The sequence below is a fragment of the Ctenopharyngodon idella genome, chromosome 14, assembly GCF_019924925.1.
Source record: "Ctenopharyngodon idella isolate HZGC_01 chromosome 14, HZGC01, whole genome shotgun sequence".
NCBI classification, from domain to species: Eukaryota; Metazoa; Chordata; class Actinopteri; order Cypriniformes; family Xenocyprididae; genus Ctenopharyngodon; species Ctenopharyngodon idella.
This window is the reverse complement of record NC_067233.1, coordinates 1,579,305-1,600,716: the sequence shown is the minus strand read 5'-3', so window position 1 is coordinate 1,600,716 and position 21,412 is coordinate 1,579,305. Positions and strand designations below refer to the sequence as shown.

Genomic DNA, 21,412 nt, shown 5'->3' with positions numbered 1-21,412 from the left:
TGATTATTTATGGACAGGTTATGGAGTCAGTCACAGCATTTTTCGGCTACGAGTGAAACGCAGGCGGCGGTCTGAAGTCATCAGTTCCCCCGCCGAACGCGAGTCATCTCCGGCACGAGATCCAGCGCCGTTACATTGGAAACAGGACAACAGAGACTGGTCAATTACACTTGAATTACTTCTAAATGTTTAATTTTTTGCTTCTAATATTTGTTAAATATTAGAAGCATTAAAAAATGAGTTTAAATGTAGGCGATATGTATTATAAATATGCTATACTATAAAATATGATCGAAAAATAAAGGAATTATCATGCAAACTAGTGGTTGTGTGGAGTATTTTAAAAAAGTGGAGAGGATTTAAGTTAATCCGTAAACATTAATTCATGTATGAAGTAAGAAAAAAAAAGCTAGAAATGAATCAACGCAATTCGCTGCGTAAAATGTTCTGTCCTATATTTATCCAGCCCAAATTGTGTTTTTTTTTGTGTGTGTTTTTCAACATCACAAATTTTCTTATGTGATTAGTAACCTACATTCTCGATTATTTCTTTATTCAATTTTCATTGGAAATTATCTTTGTTTTAACATATTTTCCGAAACGGTCAATGTGTCCTCAAGACTTTTGAACCCGTCTGTATACTAAGCATATATTTTAACTGCAGGAAGATGAAGTTCACTTCAGGTAACGAAATCCCATAGAATGGAATTATTTAAACTTACACTGACCTAGAAGAGTAAATCTATGCTTTAAATGGAAGCTGTGTGTCCATATGGTGTGCTTGAGGCACACTCTGTGAACATTCAATCTAGGAGATCGAGGAGTGTATAGAACAAACATAGAATTCAACCCAGAGAAATGGGGAAATTCTGCACAACTGCAGTTTATCATCAGCATGAGCTCTTCTACTCCCTTTAATGAGGGATAATAAGTAGCCCATCTGTCATTAGAGATATAATCATCTTCTCTATTGAACGCATATATAGTCAAATAAGCAAACAACAACAAAAAAAGAATATAAAAACATGAATGAATTAGATTGAATCACATTTGCAGGGTCTCTGGATAACTTGAACATCACCCGTCATCTTCTCACTCCTACGCAGCGCACACTGTCATCCCAATTTAGCTCAGAAGCTTGTATACATGAGTGATATTTGCACAAGAAATCAAGATATTAAACATATCTATCCACATTAAATCAGACAAACATGCTTCTGATTTCTGTTGCATGACATGTCAACCAATGGACAACCAAGCCATCTCTTACCTATCAGTGGTTTGGGTGTTGTATTCCCCATTATTTCCAATAATTGCTCTCCCTCGGTGACAAGTGGACCGCGAATGCTTCTGCTCCTGGTCCGTCCATTTATTATCAGATATACGGAATATTTTCGCAATCACAGCTGTGTGAAATCTCTACGCGTCTGAGAGTCTCAGCGTCTTCATACTATCATGCGCACAGAAGCGGCTTTTCAAGCCATTGGCGTCTATTGGCGCATTGGCCAGCCGAACCCTCCCCACGCCTCATCATCCTACAACCCATGTACACTGGACGCGACGCGACCATCTACAACGCTCCTGATATAATCAACAAAACGGGCGACATTGCTAGTGCGCGACGTCGATTCGTAAAGCGTGGGGGATCTCAAGAAGCATTTTTTAAAAGCTAAACTATTTTTAACTTGACGCGCGTCTTAAAACGCAACGCTATTGGCGCGAGACGCTGATAGAAACAGCGGGACGCAACGCAACGGCGCATGTGTGCATATCCTATGTATCTTGTACGACCCCCTACACGTGACGCGGTTTGGAGTTCAAAACAGCTGTGAATGCGGGTCTTTTGCAAGTTGAACTATTTATAACTTGATACGCGGCAACGCTCATGGCGCGAGACGCGACGCAAGGACCAAAGACGTCCTGACTGGCGCGTTTGTGCATAGATCAAAAATTACACCATTATGCAACAAACTAGAATTTTCAGCTTTAAATAATAATAATAATAATTTGACATTTCCTTACGTAGGGGAAATCACACAAAATATGTTATATATCTTGGTACTTATTCACATTGTACTCCAAGGAACATCAAAGAATAACATGGTATCACTATTATGCATGTCCAAAAATCATGGTAGGCTAGGCTATTGTCATGATATTTTTTGTAAACAGGGTTGCCAAGTCTGCTTTTTTCCCACAGAATTGAGCTACTTATAAACTGTCGCCACCATGGGTTGATTTTTCCCCCCAGCAGGTTAAAGTTTTGACCTACTGCATGACTATATTTGATTGAAATGCTTGTACTCAATGATAAAACTGTGCTAGTTGTTAAGTTTTGTGAAGTAGAGCCACTGGTAGAGAACCTTTGTGTTTGGGTCAATGACGTGACGGGTCATTTTTTTGTCCAAAGGCCTTAATAATAATAAAAAAAAAACAAAGATATGAAATCGAAAGTATGTAAAGTAGTACAGCTAGATCTCTTTTACTGAACTCAAAAGGTTATAATTATAATTTGCTACATATAAAGGTATTTTAAAGTGTCAAAAGGTCATTCGGTTTAACCGTCCAAATGCCAATTTCATTTGTGATTAAAATATCTTAAAATGTAATAAATGTATATATTTTTTATTCTGGCATGATTTTATAACATCATATATCAACATAGTATTAAAATTATGTGTAGAAGTCGTTGCTTTGTTATGAGAAATAATGTCCGGGAAAATGAACTTCATTGACGTCATTCGGAGTAACCAAAATAAAGGGACCGTTTTGGATCATGTGTCAGTATCATGTGACAGGATGTGACATCATTCAGACACCTGCAAAGGACCACATGGTCGTGAATCAAAGTAACTAACTCTCTCTTAAGCTATTTGAAAAATTCAAACTTGCTCATACGCATGAAACATCAGGTCATTCGGTACAACCGCTATAAAACATGGAAAATGTTGTAATATTTTAAAAACTTGTACTAAATATAAAATGTTTGATTGTCCTTTTGTTAGCTAGCTAGATATCAGCCTGTTAGCATTGTTTGAAAATATCGTCATTCAGCATTTAAATTTTGGTTAAACAGAATGACTTTTTTGGTGACAAATTTTGTCCATATTGTAAAATATGGTTAATTGATTATAAAAACCATAAAATCTCATTGTTAACACTTAATAAATCTTCAAAATTAATTATATCTCCATTATGGTTTTTTTTTTACACTTTTAAAAACCTTATTCGTCAATGACCCGATTATAATCACTATGACAGTGGTTTTCATTTTATATAACATTCACCATAATGCATTTTAGGGTATGGCATATTTTGATTTTTGATATTTGGGATGTAGTCATTGGGCTAATTTTGTAACGCAGACCTGGCAACCCTGATTGTAAGTGACTAAATAAATATCTATAGATGTGGGTCAAGCTTATTTGATTCAAATAATTAAATATACTATATACAAAAGCTCTGAGAAGGTTAACAGAAGATTACTTGTTTGATGTAAATCACCTGGTTCTTAAGAACTAAACTTTTTGTTTGCACGTCCTGCATTTACATCATTTCCCTTTTCTCCAGAAATTGTTATTCAAATGTAATGTAAACTTTGTATGTTTCATTCCAGCGATAGCAATCAGGCAGACCAGCGAATTTCAAAGCACTTCAAATACAAAATACAGGATGAAAAACAGATTACTAAATATTTCATGGCTACAGAATAATTGTGGGTATTTTTTGAAAATGACAAGCCCTTATGAGGAAATCCCCTCTCTACCCCAACCCCCATTCTATCTCCTCACAACCTTGACCGCTGGGATCCATGCAAGCTGCTTCCTGTCTTGTGAGCTGTAGCTGTCTCTGAGGAGTCTTGTCCAAACAGACCTAGCCCATGATTGCCGGCCACAAGCCAAACGCTATTAAATCTGCCCCAGATCTTCTCAGGAGAGGTTATGCTCACATTATGCACAGTACGTCACCTAGAGTGACTGTTCTGTTCAGACAGTAACAAGGCCCACGGTCATTCCATATTCATGCATGTGAAATAATTTCAAAACGGCAATGCCTACAAAGTTTTAGCTACGGTTGATGTGGTAAGACTCTTATGATCTAGCAAATTTAGGACAAAAAGTACAGTTGTAGATGTCAAAGAAATGCTGTGGGATTATTAAGGCATGTCTGGCTTTGGAATGTCAGCTATTTCTAAGAAAATCATGGTTTCACATAATGCAATCTACATCGAAATGTACTTCAATATTAAAGCTATTACATTGTAATATAAATGTTGCAGGTTTTGGTTGAAATGCAGTTTATTATATTTAAAGTTTAACATATTTCTTGTGAAATCAAATTTGCCTTGATCTTTTGACATATAAAAGGTCTTTGTACCATTAAAACATCCTGCAAGTTTCAGAGTTTAAAACATCCTCCTCATTATAAACAAAGCATTTAGCTCCAAAAACAGCTTGTTTGGATACTGTGGGATTTGTGATGTCACTTGGTCAAAAATATTTGCATAGGCCCACCTCCAGAGCAAGACACTGACAAATAGTTATACAACATTACACCACAGACCCCACCCACTGTTACCATAGGGCATTCAGACGCTTAACGGCTGACAATTGCCTACACCGGATGTGAGCGTCGTGTCAAAAGGAAATAGAAGCCATTATAATCACTGACGCTGTCTACGCTGATACAGTATACAGATGTGCGTTCAGTTTCTGAAGTCATTATAATCACTGACGCTGTCTACGCTGATACAGTATACAGATGTGCGTTCAGTTTCTGAAGTCATTATAATCACTGACGCTGTCTACGCTGATACAGTATACAGATGTGCGTTCAGTTTCTGAAGTCATTATAATCACTGACGCTGTCTACGCTGATACAGCGTACAGATGTGCGTTCGGTTTCTGAAGCCATTATAATCACTGACGCTGTCTACGCTGATACGGAGCATTTGACTGCAGATTTTGTAATCATGGCTCAGTGTAATGGAGAGAAAATTTGGTTGACACATGAGTGGGCGTTGATACTGTTTCCTATGCAAGGACGTTAGCCAATCATAACAGTGGCCGTTTACTGACAAGTTTTAAAGGGGCAGTGCCCTAAAGACAGAGGGTCAGAATGAAGGTGTGTGTGGAAATGTGTGTGTGTGCAAAAAACTTTAACATTATAAGTGAACCTGAAGGAATATATTAAATAAATCCACGTCATGACCCTTTAACAGTATATGAATATATTCCTCTGTAACAGATTGCTGACCCTCCACAGCATATGTAAACTAAGGCAGGGACAATGCACAATGAAATTCTCATGAAACATTTGTCATGGATCTAGAAGGAAATGCAGCAATAACTGTGATTACACAGGAAGAATGTTTGAGGCGGAGACTGTAAACAAAACATCACATGAATAAAAGCATAAAAGCTCTTTGTTTGGGATAGAATGATGTCTTGCAATGCATACATTCAGCTCCTGTTGCAAATACTAAAAATAAAAATACATAAAAATATGCTTCATTTACTTTGAGCAAAATATAATTTAATTCTTTTGATTTTGGGGATGAATGACTTTTATTGAGATTCGCCTTCAGTCATGTTCATGCCTTCATTTATTAATTAATTTCACTAAGTTTAAAATTGGCATGCAAAGAAAAACAACATGATCGCATCAGTCTTGACAGCACCTCAGTCTACAAACCTTTTTCTGGACATTATTGTCAGAGTCCCCTCTCCTCTAGGAACAGCTAACACAAATCTGTCAGTCTGATTTCATGTGTCGCTGGCAGCCGTCGGCATGGTCAGGGATGACAATCAGGCCAATGTGACTCGACAAAAAGAATATGCATGAAATAACATCTCGACCAGACAGTTCTGGAAAGGCAGGACGTTATTTGGCAGGAGAATATATTTGTACAAGAAAAAATGATATGATCAATAAGTCACTGCAACATACAGTATGTTTTTGCATTACTTTAACTCATCAAATGTATTTGCTCGTGTGACATCACAGATCCTGCAATATCAAAACAAGCTGTTTTTTGGAGCTTGATTAAATAAATGCTTTGTTTATAATGAGGAGGATGTTTTAAAGGATTAGTCCATTTTCAAATTCAAATTTCCTGATAATTTACTCACCCCCATGTCATCCAAGATGTCCATGTCCTTCTTTCTTCAGTCAAAAAGAAATTAGGATTATTCTCCTTTTAGTGGACTTCAATTGACCCCAAACGGTTGAAGGTCAAAATTACAGTTTCAGTGCAGCTTCAAAGGGCTTTAAATGATACCAGACGAGGAATGTATGTCCTATGCTTTATCTATTCTACTTACGGAAAAAACGGAACTGGCGCCGCGTTCGTTCCGTAAGTTGAATAGGGAAGGTGTAGGACATACAGCGTAAGCTTTTTGAAGAATACGGAAGTGTGGTCTGGCGGAAGCAATTGCGAGGCGATCATTTGTGTTTATAAACCTTTTTTTTTTTTTTTTTTTAATTCCAGTCCTGGAATGTTTTCATCAAAAACCTTAATTTCTTTTTGACTGAAGAAAGAAGGACATGGACATCTTGGATGACATGGGGGGTGAGTAAATTATCAGGAAATTTTAATTTGAAAGTGGACTGATCCTTTAAGTTCTGAAACTTGCAGGATGTTTTAATGGTACAAAGACCTCTTATATGTCAAAAGATCAAGGCATTTTGATTTTGCATATTCATGACCACTTTAAATGTGCAGGAAAATGGCGCATAATATCAAAGTTACCCCCAGAACAGAGCTCTTTTGCCAGAGTAGAAGCATTATGTTCTTGTCACACTGTGAGGTAAGACTTGGACAATGGCATCAGAATTGCTGCCATGCGGTGGAGTGACTAGTCCTTGGACTGCGAAGTGTTACATTAGCAGTACTCTAATTCCCGTCAAGTTTCAAAACACTGAAGAAATGCTAAGCAGATGGCCAACTGGGAGAACTGCATGTGGTTGTCTGAGCAGCATGGGAATCTTGTCCAAAGCCAAACTCACAGATCTAATGGCAAAATGAGTCATAACCACTGTCTAAGTGGGCCGAACGGTTTTATTAAACGCATGTGCAAAATACAACAGTCATGATTTATAATATAATAATATATAATAAAAATTTCCTCAGCTCTGCTATTATGCCCCACAGGATTAATAGAGTCGTGACGTCAGAACTCGGAAGACTAATTCGCCACTGGATCCATCAAGATTTTCTTATGGGTTTTTATAATAGAGTTTTTTTTGTTTGTTTTTCAATTTAAGAGTAAAATAAAGTTTGTAATACAACATAACTTGATGATACTTGGTCGCTTTGTTCTACAACGTAAATTGTACACACCCATATCGAAAATGGTAATTTTGAAACTCATGCTTATTTAAAAAATGTATGTAATAAGTAACTAGATGAGAGCGTTTGGGTTGTGAGTGTGTGTAGTTTACTTTGTAGAACAAAATGTTCAAGTATCATCAACTTATGTTTACCACAGACCTTATTTTACTAAAACTATTACTAAAAACAAACACATGATAAAAACCCATAGGAAAATTCTGAGGGACACGGTGGCGAATTAGTCGGATTTTGACGTCATGACTGCAGCACTCAATAATACTGTTTTAAACAGCTTGTTTTTAGTCTTTTATTTTATTGTTATTCCTTAAGTTTTATTATAGACCCAGTGAAAAGGCTTGGCAAGTCCAGTTTCTTTCCTATGTTTTAAATTTCAAATTTAAACTGAAAATTCGGACGGGAAATGGGCTCATCTGCTTCTTAAATAGCTAAAAGCCATTCGTTTCACAGCAATGAACTTTTTTACTTGCTATTTGCTACTGCTAGAGGCAGGTTGTATTAGAGAGATGGAACTTCTCAAAGTGCCTTTTATTGGATACGGCCTCGAGTGCAAGATGAGTCATCAATATTTTGGATTCATTCTCCAGAAAGGAAAAGATTTTACATTTTGAATAAGTATAATCATTATGGATGTACTATATTATACTTCATTTTGTCAATGAAAGCAGTCAGACCAACAACAGACCAACTGACATCAATGGTTATGCTGCTAAAGCTATGATGACATGACCTGGAAGCCATTTGTGGACTAGATATTAAAGTAACTATCTATTCTTATTTTGATCTACTGAAACTACAAGTCTATTCAAAAAGCAGATGTGCAGATATGCCATCATTTAACTATAATCTAAAACAGTATTGTGGTGGGGTTGGTTTAGTGGTAAACATCAAACAAGTTTTTCTTTTAAAGTTTATTTTAGCCACATCACATCATTAACATTTACAGCCTAATTTGGGGGAAATGCTGTTCTAGACTCTCAAAATATGCCCTTTAAATGAATCACAAGACGTCAATTCTCCAGATCCTGTTACGGTTGAGGTTAAGACAGGGCCACTATAGTTTCTAACCACACTATCATTTTTATTCCCCTCCATATAGATCACTTGTATCTTACCTCACCCTATTTTCACTATACTACAACTACCAGAGGGACTGAATAGCATTATCCTTATAGCAACTGTCATCATTCTTGTACTTGGGCATTCAAGGTCAACATAAGATATGGCGAATGGATGCCAATTACAAAATTTGTCCTACTGTAGAGAAGTACAGTTTTAATGCCTTGATTACAAAGAAATTAAAAGTTCAGATTAGCCACGAGTTTTAAAAACCAATGCAAGATTAGAAATACAATGTTGAATATTTGAGATGTAAACTGAAGTACAGGAAAGTAAGTGCTAGTACACAATCACACTGAGAAAGATGATGAAGCAACCGACCTTTTTAACTCAGAGTACCATGATGTAACAGATTGTACATCCAATGGATATCCGCTGGTAAACCGCTTTACATATCCAGACTGGCAAAACTGGCATTTACCCAAATATGCCCAAAATTCAGTCCTTGAGGTCTTAAATTTCAAGTTACGTGTTTGTAGAGTATCAGAGGTTCATTTGGCAAACGGTGGGAGGTTTCTGAGTGTCATGTTCTCTAAAGTGCCGCAACACATAAACAGACAGAAGATAGTGTGAACCTTGACAACAGAGGTCGACCTGCCTGACAAACCCCTGAGGTCAACAAGGGTCAAATACCAAAGGAATATTTAATGACCCTCCCAAAGTAGTCTTTTTCCAAGAGAGGTCTTTTTCCATGTAGAGGAACACATAACTGACCCGAATCTGGTAGAACAGTCTAAGTGTGGCAGACCACCTAGTGATGGTGAAGATATTACATAACCAATGAACACTGGTTACTATGGGACAATTTAAATTGAACACACTCTGAAATCTGATTGGATGGGCTGCATTTAAAGCTAGTGCTAAATAGCCAATATACACACAAATTAGAGATGAACGATTCTGGATAAATTGAGAATCACTATTTTTTGTTTAAAATAGGGATCAATTCTCTCACGATTCTGAATAGACAATTGAACAAAATCAGCGTTTTTGAATGAATCGCTTGAATAAATGATTCAATGACTCACTTATAAATACTTCACTTTTTTCATTCCTGGATGAATCAGCGCTTTTGAACAAATCTCTTGAATGATTCAATGACTCACTCATTAAGACTTCACTTGTTTTATTACTGGATGAATCAGCGCTTTTGAACAAATCTCCTGAATGAATGATTCAATGAGTCAATCATAAAGATGTCACTTGTTTCATTAATCGATAAATCAGCATTTTTGAACAAATCTCTTAAATGAATGATTCAATGACTCACTCATAAAGACTTCATTTGTTTCATTACTGGATGAATAAGCGTTTTTGAATGAATCTCTGGAATGAATGATTCAATGACTCACTCATAAATACTTCACTTGTTTCATAGGGTATATGTCGAATGTCACATGACCAAACCGGAAAACTTGTCTTATTGCATCCGCTTGTCAGAGAAAGTGCTAACAGCAGTATGAACTGATGGCATATCTATGGACTTTTAAGGTTAACAGCGAAACTACCTAGTTCACATTGTTATAAGTGTTTTATTCTATTAAATATCTAAACGTTAGGGTGACGAAGAAGAATGAAAAAAGCTTTTAAACATCAATCTGCATATGTGGGGGACTCTTCTTTGCTCACTACTTTTAAGTTATCTTGAATAAAACAGCTAATTTTTTCATGAAGCACATACAAAAGACCTAAACCGGAAGCGATCTGATCTGTTTTACAGAATACAGAAGTTAGATTGCGCATAACCCCTATTACTGGATAAATCAGCGCTTTTGAACAAATCTCTTGAATGAATGATTCAATAACTCACTCATAAAGACTTCACTTGTTTCATTAATAGATGAATCAGCATTTTTTGAACGAATCTCTTGAATGAATGATTCAATGACAAATACATTTTTTAACAGTCACTTGTCGCCACCTACTGGTGTAACAATGTAATTGATACAATCGTTATTTGAAGCATCATGTTACTTTCAAAAGGTAATTTACTCTATTTTGATCGCTACCATAGACATCAGTGTTTATATCCGAACTATAAACTTTTATCCAGTACTTCTGTGATAATCTGAATTATTGTAAGGCAGAAATAATGATACTGTGTGGTTGAAAAGCTGTTTCATATCTGAATCTTCGCTGTGATCGTACTTGTCAAAAGTTTAACAGACAGAGCCGAATCATTGACATTTAAGATCACGTGGGTGTCTGAATTGAGATTGCGATCTTTTAATTAACGATTAATCGTGCAGCTCTAATGCGTACACGTGTGATGACACATCAATTCAATTCTGTATTTGGTAATTCATTCATATCTGTATTACTTTAATGTGGTGCTACATGAGAGAGCTGTCAGTGATTTCTAAATGTAGTGAGTACAAGCGATCAGTTGGTATGCGCATATGGATCCCAGACACAAATGCTTCATTGCAGTGACTTTTTTTTTTTTTTTTTTTTTTTTTTTACAGATAATTAAAAAAAACTCAGTGGATCAAATTCCTACAAAGCAAAAACATTGGATTCATTGTTGATGTGGAGAAAGCATGCATGTCTATGTCCTTGGATGTTTTCATCTGAGTTGCTTTTTCAGTGAGACATAGACACCAACAACAACAAGCATAAACCACAGCATCTGATATCTTGAGGTCAAAGGGTGGTTAACGTGGGAACCAGCATAAATAACAAATGACATCCTTGGTGGAAAACAGATCACATGTCTTTAATTTACTAATTTCTCTAAGGAAAAGCTGTACTACATCAGTTTTGCATATGTAAAGAGGTACAAGCAAATCCCGTCCTTCTTGATGACAAAGGACTGATGGTAATTCCCCTCCTACTAATATAACACAATGCTGTATTCCAGAGAATACCGCTTTTGAAAGCCAATGGAATGTAGCCATGTGTTCTAAATAGGGCTTACACATCATAAGTTTTAATGGGAGCCATGTGAATTTGAGATTAATGAAAGGTGAGTCTGATATTTTAGTTATACTGCAGGTTTAAACGTCGGTCCTGGAGAGCCGCTGTCCTGCTATCCCTGGTTTAATCCCTTTGTTTCAACGTACGTGTCAATAGGCTGTTTTTTATTAACTTATAACAATAGAACAATTAGCTTATGAATGTTTAATGTTGTATAAACTAAAGCATCCACAGCACAGTGATGTCATTAGTTACAGATGTACAGTATTTATCTCGGAAGCCCTAGATAACACAGCTGTTCTGTCCTTTGAATGCTATTTTAATACCCTTTAAAGCAACTCCAAACTGGCCCGCGGGGCCTCATGTCACCTCTCCTGCACAAGGTTAACAACACCCCGAGAGCTGTCACCAGAGCACTGGGGCCCATTGGGGAGGTGGGCCATACCACTCTCCATGGGAAAGAGACATTGCAGGATATTTTTGGGCTAAAGCACCCATTTGAATGTTGTTTGTTGACCTTGGGTTTCAGGCATGAAGGATGTATAACTGCTGGTCTTGTTCCTAAGTGTGTGAGAGATCTCATTCTACTAATGGCTGAATCAGTTCATATAACATTCACTGATATTAGAGAGTTTTAACTGCCAGTAACTGGTGCCGTAACTGCCAGTAAATGGCACTGTGAGATACGGCCCCATTTACTGGCAGTTACGGCACCAGTTACTGGCAGTTAAAACAGTCTCGTGTCAGTTTTTATTGGCATTTAATTTTCTCTCAATTAAGGTGATATGTGTCATGACTTGTACTTTCTTGGTTTGTTGTACTAGGAGCCAGCCTTGCAGGCTTCATTTCCTGAAGAGTGTACATACTGGGACTCTAATGAACCTGTTTGTCCAAACAATAACAAGTAGGGGTTGGACAATGAAACTGAAACACTGGCCAAAATAGTGTTGGAGGTTTCACTCCTATACATGCGCAGCCTGGTGGCCAATCTTCACTGATTTTACATTCCATCAGTAAGAGCCGAGTGTGAAGATTGAATTCGCAGGGCAATAGCACAGCAGTACATAAAATATTGCTATCCACCAACATAATGGGAGGCATATCAGAGTTCAAAAGAGGACAAATTGTTTGTGTGTGTCTTGCTGGCTCATCTGTGACCAGGACAGCAAGTCTTTGTGGTGTATTGAGAGCTATGGTGTCCAGGGTAATGTCGGCACATAGGACGACAAACTACATCCAACAGGAGTAACTGTCGATGCAAGAGGAAGCTGTCTAAAAGGGATGTCCAGGTACTAACCCAGATTGCACCCAAAAAACCACAGCTGCCAAAACTCACAGATGAATTAAATGCACACATCGACTCTCCTGTTTCCACCAAAACTTTGTTGGGAATCAATATTCATGGTCGGGCTGCTATAGCCAAACCTATGGTCACTCGTGCCAATGCCAAGCATTCATTTCAATGGTACCAAAAGAGGAAATCTTGGGCTGTGGACAATGTGACACATGTATTGTTCTCTGGTGAGTCCACTTTCACTGTCTTTCCCACATCCGTGGGAGTTACAGTGTGGAGAAGCCCCAAAGAGGCTGAACAACCAGACTGTTGCTGCCCAGAGTGAAGCAGGGGGTGGATCAGTGATGGTTTGGCTTGCAATATCATGACGTTCCCTACTGTGCTTGCCAAGGACTAACGAACCATTCTGGAGGACCATGTGGTTCAAACATTATACCCTGAAGGAGGTGCCATGTATCAGCATAATAATGCACCAATACACACAGCAAGACTTGTGACAGAGTGGTTTGATGAACATGAAAGTAAAGTTGAACATCTCCCATGGCCCACAGTCTAAATGATCTAAATATTTTTGAGCCACTTTGGGGTGTTTTGTATGAGCAAGTCAGAAAACTTTTTCCTCCACCAGCATCACATAGTGACCTGGCCACTTTTCTGGAAGAGGAATGGCTCAAAAATCCCTTTGGCCACTGTGAAGGACTTTTATCTGTCATTCCCAAGATGAATTAATGCTGTATTTGGCTGCGAAAGGAAGTCCTAAACCATACTAATAAATTATTGTGGTCTAAAATTAGGCTTTTCAGTTTCATTGTCCAAACCCTGTAGAAAAACAATTCACATTGCTAACACCCTAACAAAGGCTCTACTTTGCAAAAGTATAGTGATTTTTGTGATTTTGCACTCGTTCATCTTAAATGAGGACAACAGTGAAATGCAACTCAGGCTCACTGTAAAAAGATGCCGCTACCTACATTTTGGCAAAACTTCAAAAACACCCCTATACATACAATTCACTGCAGTTTCCAGCTGAAATGAACACTAGAGGCAGTAAAACACCAACAACTTTTATTCCTTTTCAAACAAATTATGATTACAGGGGCAGATTATCAATTAATAAAGACTTATCGGTTCTTTACACAATATGTTATGACCTCAAAACCCTTTTACCATAGTACATGATTTGTAAACAAATACATTTTGACTTTGCATCCCGTAACCAGCTCCATATGTGGCCTATCTAATGTAGTAAACTTACTCAGCAGCTCACCTGGTACAGCATTGCATTGAGTCCTGTGAAACACAATTCACAATAAAAGAGCTCAAGGAAGCAGCTAAAATGGCATAGTTGCATCTCATGTTTGTTTTTGTTAACACTATCGGTTAGTTTTAAGGTCGGATTTAGTGTAGGTTGTATGCTTTTTTAAAACGCGATAGAGTTTAACCTTTTAGGAATACTCACTGGACGTACCATAAATCACATTCAACTGTTTTGGATAACACTGAACACGCTTTTAGTGCAACTCACTGACTATTTGTAAGTAAACATGCAAGAAGCAACGTAATTTAATTCTGCAGATATGTTGCCATATTCTGTTTTTTTCCAATGAGCCTGGGTTGATACAATGAGACAAAAACTGAAACTCATCTTTGGCATTGACTATACTTTTTTACCTTATCTTTCTTACACAGATTGATTTTTAGAGAGCATTTACAGTACTACTTGATTCAAAACAGACAACTAGCATATGGCTTTGTAACCAATACTTGTAAAACCTATTCGTAGAACGAGCCTCCTGGAGAGGGGAACACAATGGCTGTAGTGGCCAACAATAGGATCGTGCATGTCAGCGTTAATGTTTTGCCGGTTTCCAAGGCACATCACTGTCGCATGACTCGCTGAAACAGCTGCGGCATGTGCAGCAGTGGAAGTCTGAAGATAGCTTGCTTGTTTTCTTGCGATTAAATCTGCTTATTTTGGCACCATCTTGAAGTGTTCCTCCCTAACACAAAAGTATTGTGAAGGGGACTTTTTCAAACACAAAAAAGGCAGAGGAAGGATCTATTTAGATACAGCGCTCTGTTTTCCCCATTTCAGAACCTTGCTTCCAAGTCATGCTAGTCACGTAGATATTGGACTATTCAGAGGAACATTTCAACACCAACTTTTGTATTAGGATGGGTGAAATAACCAAAATCATATATATATTCATAACACAGTGACAGTATATACTGTATATATCGCAATATCCATCCATCCCATCCATTCTCCAAACCGCTTGTCCTTTGTAGAGTCACAGGTATGCTGGAGCCTATCCCAGTGTCTCAGGCAGGGAAAACAGCTCAGACAGATGGCCAGGCCATCACAGATACTGTTTTTTATATACCATTATACCATGGGTCAGAGCATTTCCAAAACTGCAGCTCTTGTGGGGAGTTCCCGGTCTGCAGTGGTCAGTATCTATCAAAAGGAAGGAAAAGTGGTGAACCAGCAACAGGGTCATGTGCGGCCAAGGCTCATTGATGCATGTGGGGAGCGAAGGCTGGCCCGTGTGGTCTAATCCAACAGACGAGCTACTGTAGATCAAATTGCTCAAGAAGTTAATGCTGGTTCTGATAGAAAGGTGTCAGAATACACAGTGCATCGTACATCACAGACCAGTCAGGGTGCCCATGCTGACCCCTGTCCACCGCTGAAAGCGCCAACAGTGGGCACATCAGAACTGGACCACAAAGCAATGGAAGAAGGTGGTCCTGCCATCCATGTGAATGTTACTTTGACACGTACCACCTACCTAAGCATTGTTGCAGACCATGTACACCCTTTCATGGAAACGGTATTCTCTGGTGGCTGTGGCCTCTTTCAGAAGGATAATGCTCCTGCCACAAAGCAAAAATGGTTTGAGGAGCACGAGTTTGAGGTGTTGACTTGGCCTCCAAATTCCCCAGGGAATCTGTGGGATGTGCTGAACAAACAAGTCCGATCCATGGAGGCTCCACCTCACAACTTATAGGACTTAAAGGATCTGCTGCTAACATCTACAGACACCACAGCACACCTTCAGGGGTCTAGTGGAGTCCATGCCTCGACGGGTCAGGGCTGTTTTGGCAGCAAAAGGGGACCAACACAATATTAGGAAGGTGGTCATAATGTTATGCCTGGTTGGTGTAAATCAGTCCTGCTGCGGTTAAATGGTACAGCAGCATTTCTATCAGATGACACATTTCTGCTATCATACTGCCAAGCCATAATATTACAGTACATGTATGTGAAATATGGAGAATTAAATAACACACAGAGTGTTTTGTTGAGGAAAGATCCACCATACAGGGAGACTACCATACAGGGAGACTACATCAACAGGTATAAATGTAGCGAGTCCACCCACTGAGAAAAAAAACACAATTTTCCCATCAAAACTGCAAAGATGAAAGGCTGACAGGGTGTTAATAGCAGGGTAATGGTTTCTTTTGCATTACGTAATGGTTTCCCCAGCAGACTGGTTAAATGATGAGGGGAAATGAGCCTTTGGTTTCTCAGAGTTTCTGGCCACCTTTTGCTCCTCTGCCCGGGCCCAACATCCGTGCATACATGCCCCTCTTCCCTTCAGTTTTTCGCTGCTCACCATGACATCAGTTTCAGCCATGTGTGGGAAAACTCTGGGCCCCTCGCTTCAGAGCGGGACACTGATACATGCCAAGTGCTGTGCGCAGGGGCTATTTTAAGAAGCTGTAAATATGGGAACTTCCTCTGTTTAAGGGTATCTCATATCTCAAAGGATCGTTTTACATTATTAACAACAAGCTTCAAGCACAGTAAGCCACGCTGCCATATGCTTGACTTTATACTCACTAACTGGGACAAACCAGCTGCCCTGAATGATATTCAACTGAACGTGTGCTATGACTGTGTCCTCACTCTGTTTTAGTTAAGGAACGCAAGGACAGCTGAAGAACAAATGCATTTTGACAAGAGTGAAGTCTAAGATACAGTGCATCCGGAAAGTATTCACAGCACTTCACTTTTTCCACATTTTGTTATGTTACAGCCTTATTCCAAAAGGGATTAAATTCATTACTTTCCTCAAAATTCTACAAACAATACCCCATAATGACAACGCGAGAGAAGTTTGTTTGAAATCTTTGCAAATTTATTAAAAATAAAAAACGAAAAAAAATCACATGTACATAAGTATTCACAGCCTTTGTCATGACACTTAAAATTGAGCTCAGGTGCATCCTGTTTCCACTGATCATCCTTGAGATGTTTCTACAAATTGATTGGAGTCCACCTGTGGTAAATTCAGTTGATTGGACATGATTTGGAAAGGCACACACCTGTCTATATAAGGTCCCACAGTTAACAGTGCATGTCAGAGCACAAACCAAGCCATGAAGTCCAAGGAATTGTCTGTAGACTTCTGAGACAGGATTACAGATCTGGGGAAGGGTACAGAAAAATTTCTGCAGCATTGAAGGTCCCAATGAGCACAGTGGCCTCCATCATCCGTAAATGGAAGAAGTTTGGAACTACAAGGACTCTTCCTAGAGCGGGCCTCCCGGCCAAACTGAGTGATCGGGGGAGAAGGGCCTTAGTCAGCAAGGTGACCAAGAACCCGATGGTCACTCTGACAGAGCTCCAGCGTTTCTCTGTGGAGAGAGGAGAACCTTCCAGAAGAACAACCATCTCTGCAGCACTCCACCAATCAGGCCTGTATGGTAGAGTGGCCAGACGGAAGCCACTCCTCACCCTGGAGTTTGCCAAAAGGCACCCGGAGGACTCTCAGACCATGAGAAACAAAATTCTCTGGTCTGATGAAACAAAGATTGAATTCTTTGGCCTGAATGACAAATGTCATGTCTGGAGGAAACCAAGCACCGCTCATCACCTGGCCAATGCCATCCCTACAGTGAAGCATGGTGGCGGCAGCATCATGCTGTGGGGATGTTCTTCAGCGGCAGGAACTGGGAGGCTAGTCAGGATCGAGGGAAAGATGAATGCAGCAATGTACAGAGACATCCTTGATGAAAACCTGCTCCAGAGCGCTCTGGACATCAGACTGGGGCGACGGTTCATCTTCCAACAGGACAAAGACCCTAAGCACACAGCCAAGATAACAAAGGAGTGGCTACGGGACAACTCTGTGAATGTCCTTGAGGTGTGCCAAACTTGTAGCATCATACTCAAAAAGACTTGAGGCTGTAATTGGTGCCAAAGGTGCTTCAACAAAGTACTGAGCAAAGGCTGTGAATACTTATGTACATGTGTTTTTATATATATATATAAAATTTGCAAATATTTCAAACAAGCTTCTTTCACATCATGTCATTATGAGGTATTATTTGTAGAATTTTGAGGAAAATAATGAATTTAATCCCTTTTGGAATAAGGCTGTAACATAACAAAATGAGGAAAAAATGAAGCGCTGCCAAGTCAAAGTCAACATGGCCTAATTAACAGAAAGTGACTGCAAACTGTTGTTGTTATTATTGAGGTTTGACCCATTTGTTGACCCACTATTATCTAAAGTAATGCAAGAGAATGGCTGGCATCATAGCGAAACAGATCTCGGCCCCCATTAACTACCATAGTAGGAAAAATAAATACTATGGGGGGCGAGATCTGTTTGGTCAGTGACATTCTTCCAAATATCATATTTGGTGTTCAGCAGAACAAAGAAATTGATACAGGTTTGGAACTACTTGAGGATGAGCAAATGTTGAGTAAGTGCTGAACATTTTTGGGTGAACTATCTCTTTATCAAAGGCTATGTATGCTGTTTTATGTTGACTTTTAAAAAAAGTCTTGTTTAGATGTGATTATCTACATTAAGATTTGATCCTTTTTGTACCACGACCATTGAAAAAAAGTGTTCTATAATATAAGTGCTTTCCTTATTATCAGCTATTATTTACTGAGGTTTCTAAATTAGAAGCCAGGTTTTTGAATGAAGCAATCTTTAAATTCTTAAAATGTATCTGCACTGCAAGGTTGCCAGGTTTTCACAACAAAACCTGCCCAATTGCTAATCAAAACTAGCCCAATCGTGTTTCAGGGGGTCCCCCGGTAAAAATCGCGTTCCGGTGGGTAAAATCCACATTTTTGGCGGGGTTCCCCTGGTAAAATTCTCATTCAGTATCATGTTATTTGGGGTCGCTTCAACCCGCGGACATGAAAAACAACCCGCGGCAACAGTGTTAAAGTAGCCCAATTCCACAGGAAAGTTGCATCCCTGTGCATTTGCATGAATTCGACAACACTTCTATTTGCTTTGCCCCTTGCAAATCTCTGTCATTGTGAATGTCGCTTTTCACAAAAGCTTTACTGTTTGGAACTGAAAAGAAAATTGCAGAGTCTTGAACATGATTTTTTTTTTTCTGAATGGGTGGAGTCAAATCTTTGTTAGGTCAGTAGTGCATGTGCATCGATGGATCCATGAAGAACTTATAACATCCAAAAAACCTTTCAGTTGCACAAAAGGTTCTTTAGATGTTTATAATGTTCTTCATACGAAGAAAAAATGGTTCTTCTATGGCATCACTGCAAAAAAACCCTTTTGGAACCTTTATTTTTAGGATCGTAGGGAGGCTCTTCCATGCATTGTTTGCACATTTGTGCTGTCTACAATGATGTCTGTTCTTTAACACTCACTGTATGACACTTTCATGACCCCTGATCTAGGATGTGTTAATCCTCACTAAACTATGTGACTGTTTGCTTGGCGATCATACAATAGCTGCTACAAACCAGACCACTACAAAACAGGACCGTTAAAGGATAGCTGGCCAAGGTCTTGGATGATTTATTTGTTTGAGGAATTCAAATATATATATATCCTCCCTTAAGCTACATAATCCGTTGGTTACTCTTAAAACAGTTTATTTTTCAACACACTTTTTTGGTTTTCTTTTTGTTTTGTTTTTTATCGCCGTTGGCTGGCAGCCCTGTGACTCATGGATGATGGAATGCAGACAAACTACTCATCTGACTTGGAGCCAAGCGCCTTAAACAATGTTCAAAGTCATTACTCAGTTTAAAAAAAAAATAAAAAATAGAAACGTACGTAAAGAATGCATGTTCGACCACTGCACCTGTGGCTGTCAACAGGAAATGTTTCACTTCAAATGATGTCTAGCTGGAGATAAAGTAAACAGGATAGGATTTTATAATGTGTGTAAGCAAAAGGCTACAATAATGCTGCATTAGTTGTCAACCATTCAAAGTGAAGGACGCTAAAAAGATTTCAAAAAAAAAAAGACCCAAAATACACCATTAGTCTAGTTTTGTTTTAAACAGTTTGTGGTAATTGTTGCTATTAGCTAAAGAAATACAATATTTTGTAATTACTGTTCTCATTACATAAAATAAACAGTTTATTATAGTCACTTAGCTGAGATCTCAGCTGCCATCTGCTGGTAAGATTGTGTCATCAAGTGCAAACTATAGTACGCTAAAAGATAAAGCAGGACTGCCAGGCACCATCAAGACATGACAGCACTACTGTTCGAAAGTTCTTAATACTAAATTTCTGATAATCTTTCATTTTTGAAAGACTATCACATTTTATGTAATCTTATATAATGTTAAATGAAAGCGATCAAATGTTTCTCAGATTACTCATTTCCCTCTCTTCTGTTCTCATCAAGGTCCTGGGAAAGCCACAACCTTGCCAACTCTGCATATCTCAGAAGCCAGTGGCCACCCCTCTCTCATCGTGGGAGTGACATTTCCTGTTCGACTCTGAAAACTTCTGGAACAGTGTCCTCTCTCATGGTGTTCCCAAAAATATAATAAATAAATACTAACCAAAACAAGCTTTTCTGGCAGTATTAAAAAGACACAACAGACACCATGTCGGGTTTTGTGGGATCAGTGTGTTTTCCCTGTTGCCGTTGGTCGACGCAATCTGCATTTGTCGGGTCGTGGAATATCTGAGAAGTGACGTACTGTAATCTGGTGATTGTCCGCGTTGGTTGACGTCTGTTGGTGCAGAGTGAATTAGCCTAAAACCGTATTCTTTCAATTAAAGGAGTTTGGATAAAATAGATTAATAGTAGTGTCACATAGCAATTCTGAGGGATAAAATTTTTTTTAACACCACTTTTGCAGTCCTTGATTTTGTAGATACTTTGCAACCATAAAAAAGTATGTTCTATAGGTCTATAGTATGAATGTGTGTAGTATGAATGTAATCCGGTGTAGTGACAAATTGGGTCCCCCGTCCAAAATCGGGTCTCCATTAGGACCCCAAGCGAACCCGTTGGTTCAAATTGCTTTTAATAGGTACTCTTTTTAGCGCCTGATTACAATTCCTACAAAATCATGTTATGATAAATGCTTTTTTACTTATTTATGTCTGTGTAAAATATGCTATGCATATTTTAAATAAATATAATTCGTATATACTTGGAGACCAGTTTTCGAGGGAGGACCAGGGCTGCGTTCAGCCCCAATAAAACGTTGCAAAACGTTTTTTAAACGGTGGGTGCGTTGAACACCCTGTTCTGATCACGCAAGAGTTGCAACTATGGCAGCTGAGAAGGCCATTCTTTGTGTTGTTTTTGAAGAATTGATATGCTATATTTTTACTATAAAACTCTTACGACAAACATGTCTTCTAATATCAATTGTTGCGTATGCTGAGCTGCAGCGGACACATTTGTAAACGACTTCACTCGGACCCATTGTGCGAGCTGTCTCTTTAATGCCGCGTGGTTTATATACATGTTGCTGC

General features: G+C 38.7%; 1 protein-coding gene across 2 annotated transcripts in view; it reads right to left on the bottom strand.

The window, feature by feature from the left end:
• Positions 1–21,412, bottom strand: part of neurl1b (neuralized E3 ubiquitin protein ligase 1B) — a 39,967-nt gene that overhangs the window by 17,699 nt on the left and 856 nt on the right. The window contains exon 1 of one of the 2 annotated variants that reach the window (XM_051860587.1): positions 1,271–1,773. The exons of the other annotated variant lie outside the window; for it this stretch is intronic. Within the exon in view, the coding sequence (XP_051716547.1) occupies positions 1,271–1,301 (31 nt within the window). The 5' untranslated portion in view covers positions 1,302–1,773. Of the gene's footprint in view, positions 1–1,270; positions 1,774–21,412 lie in introns of those variants that run through there. 2 annotated transcript variants of the gene reach the window in all.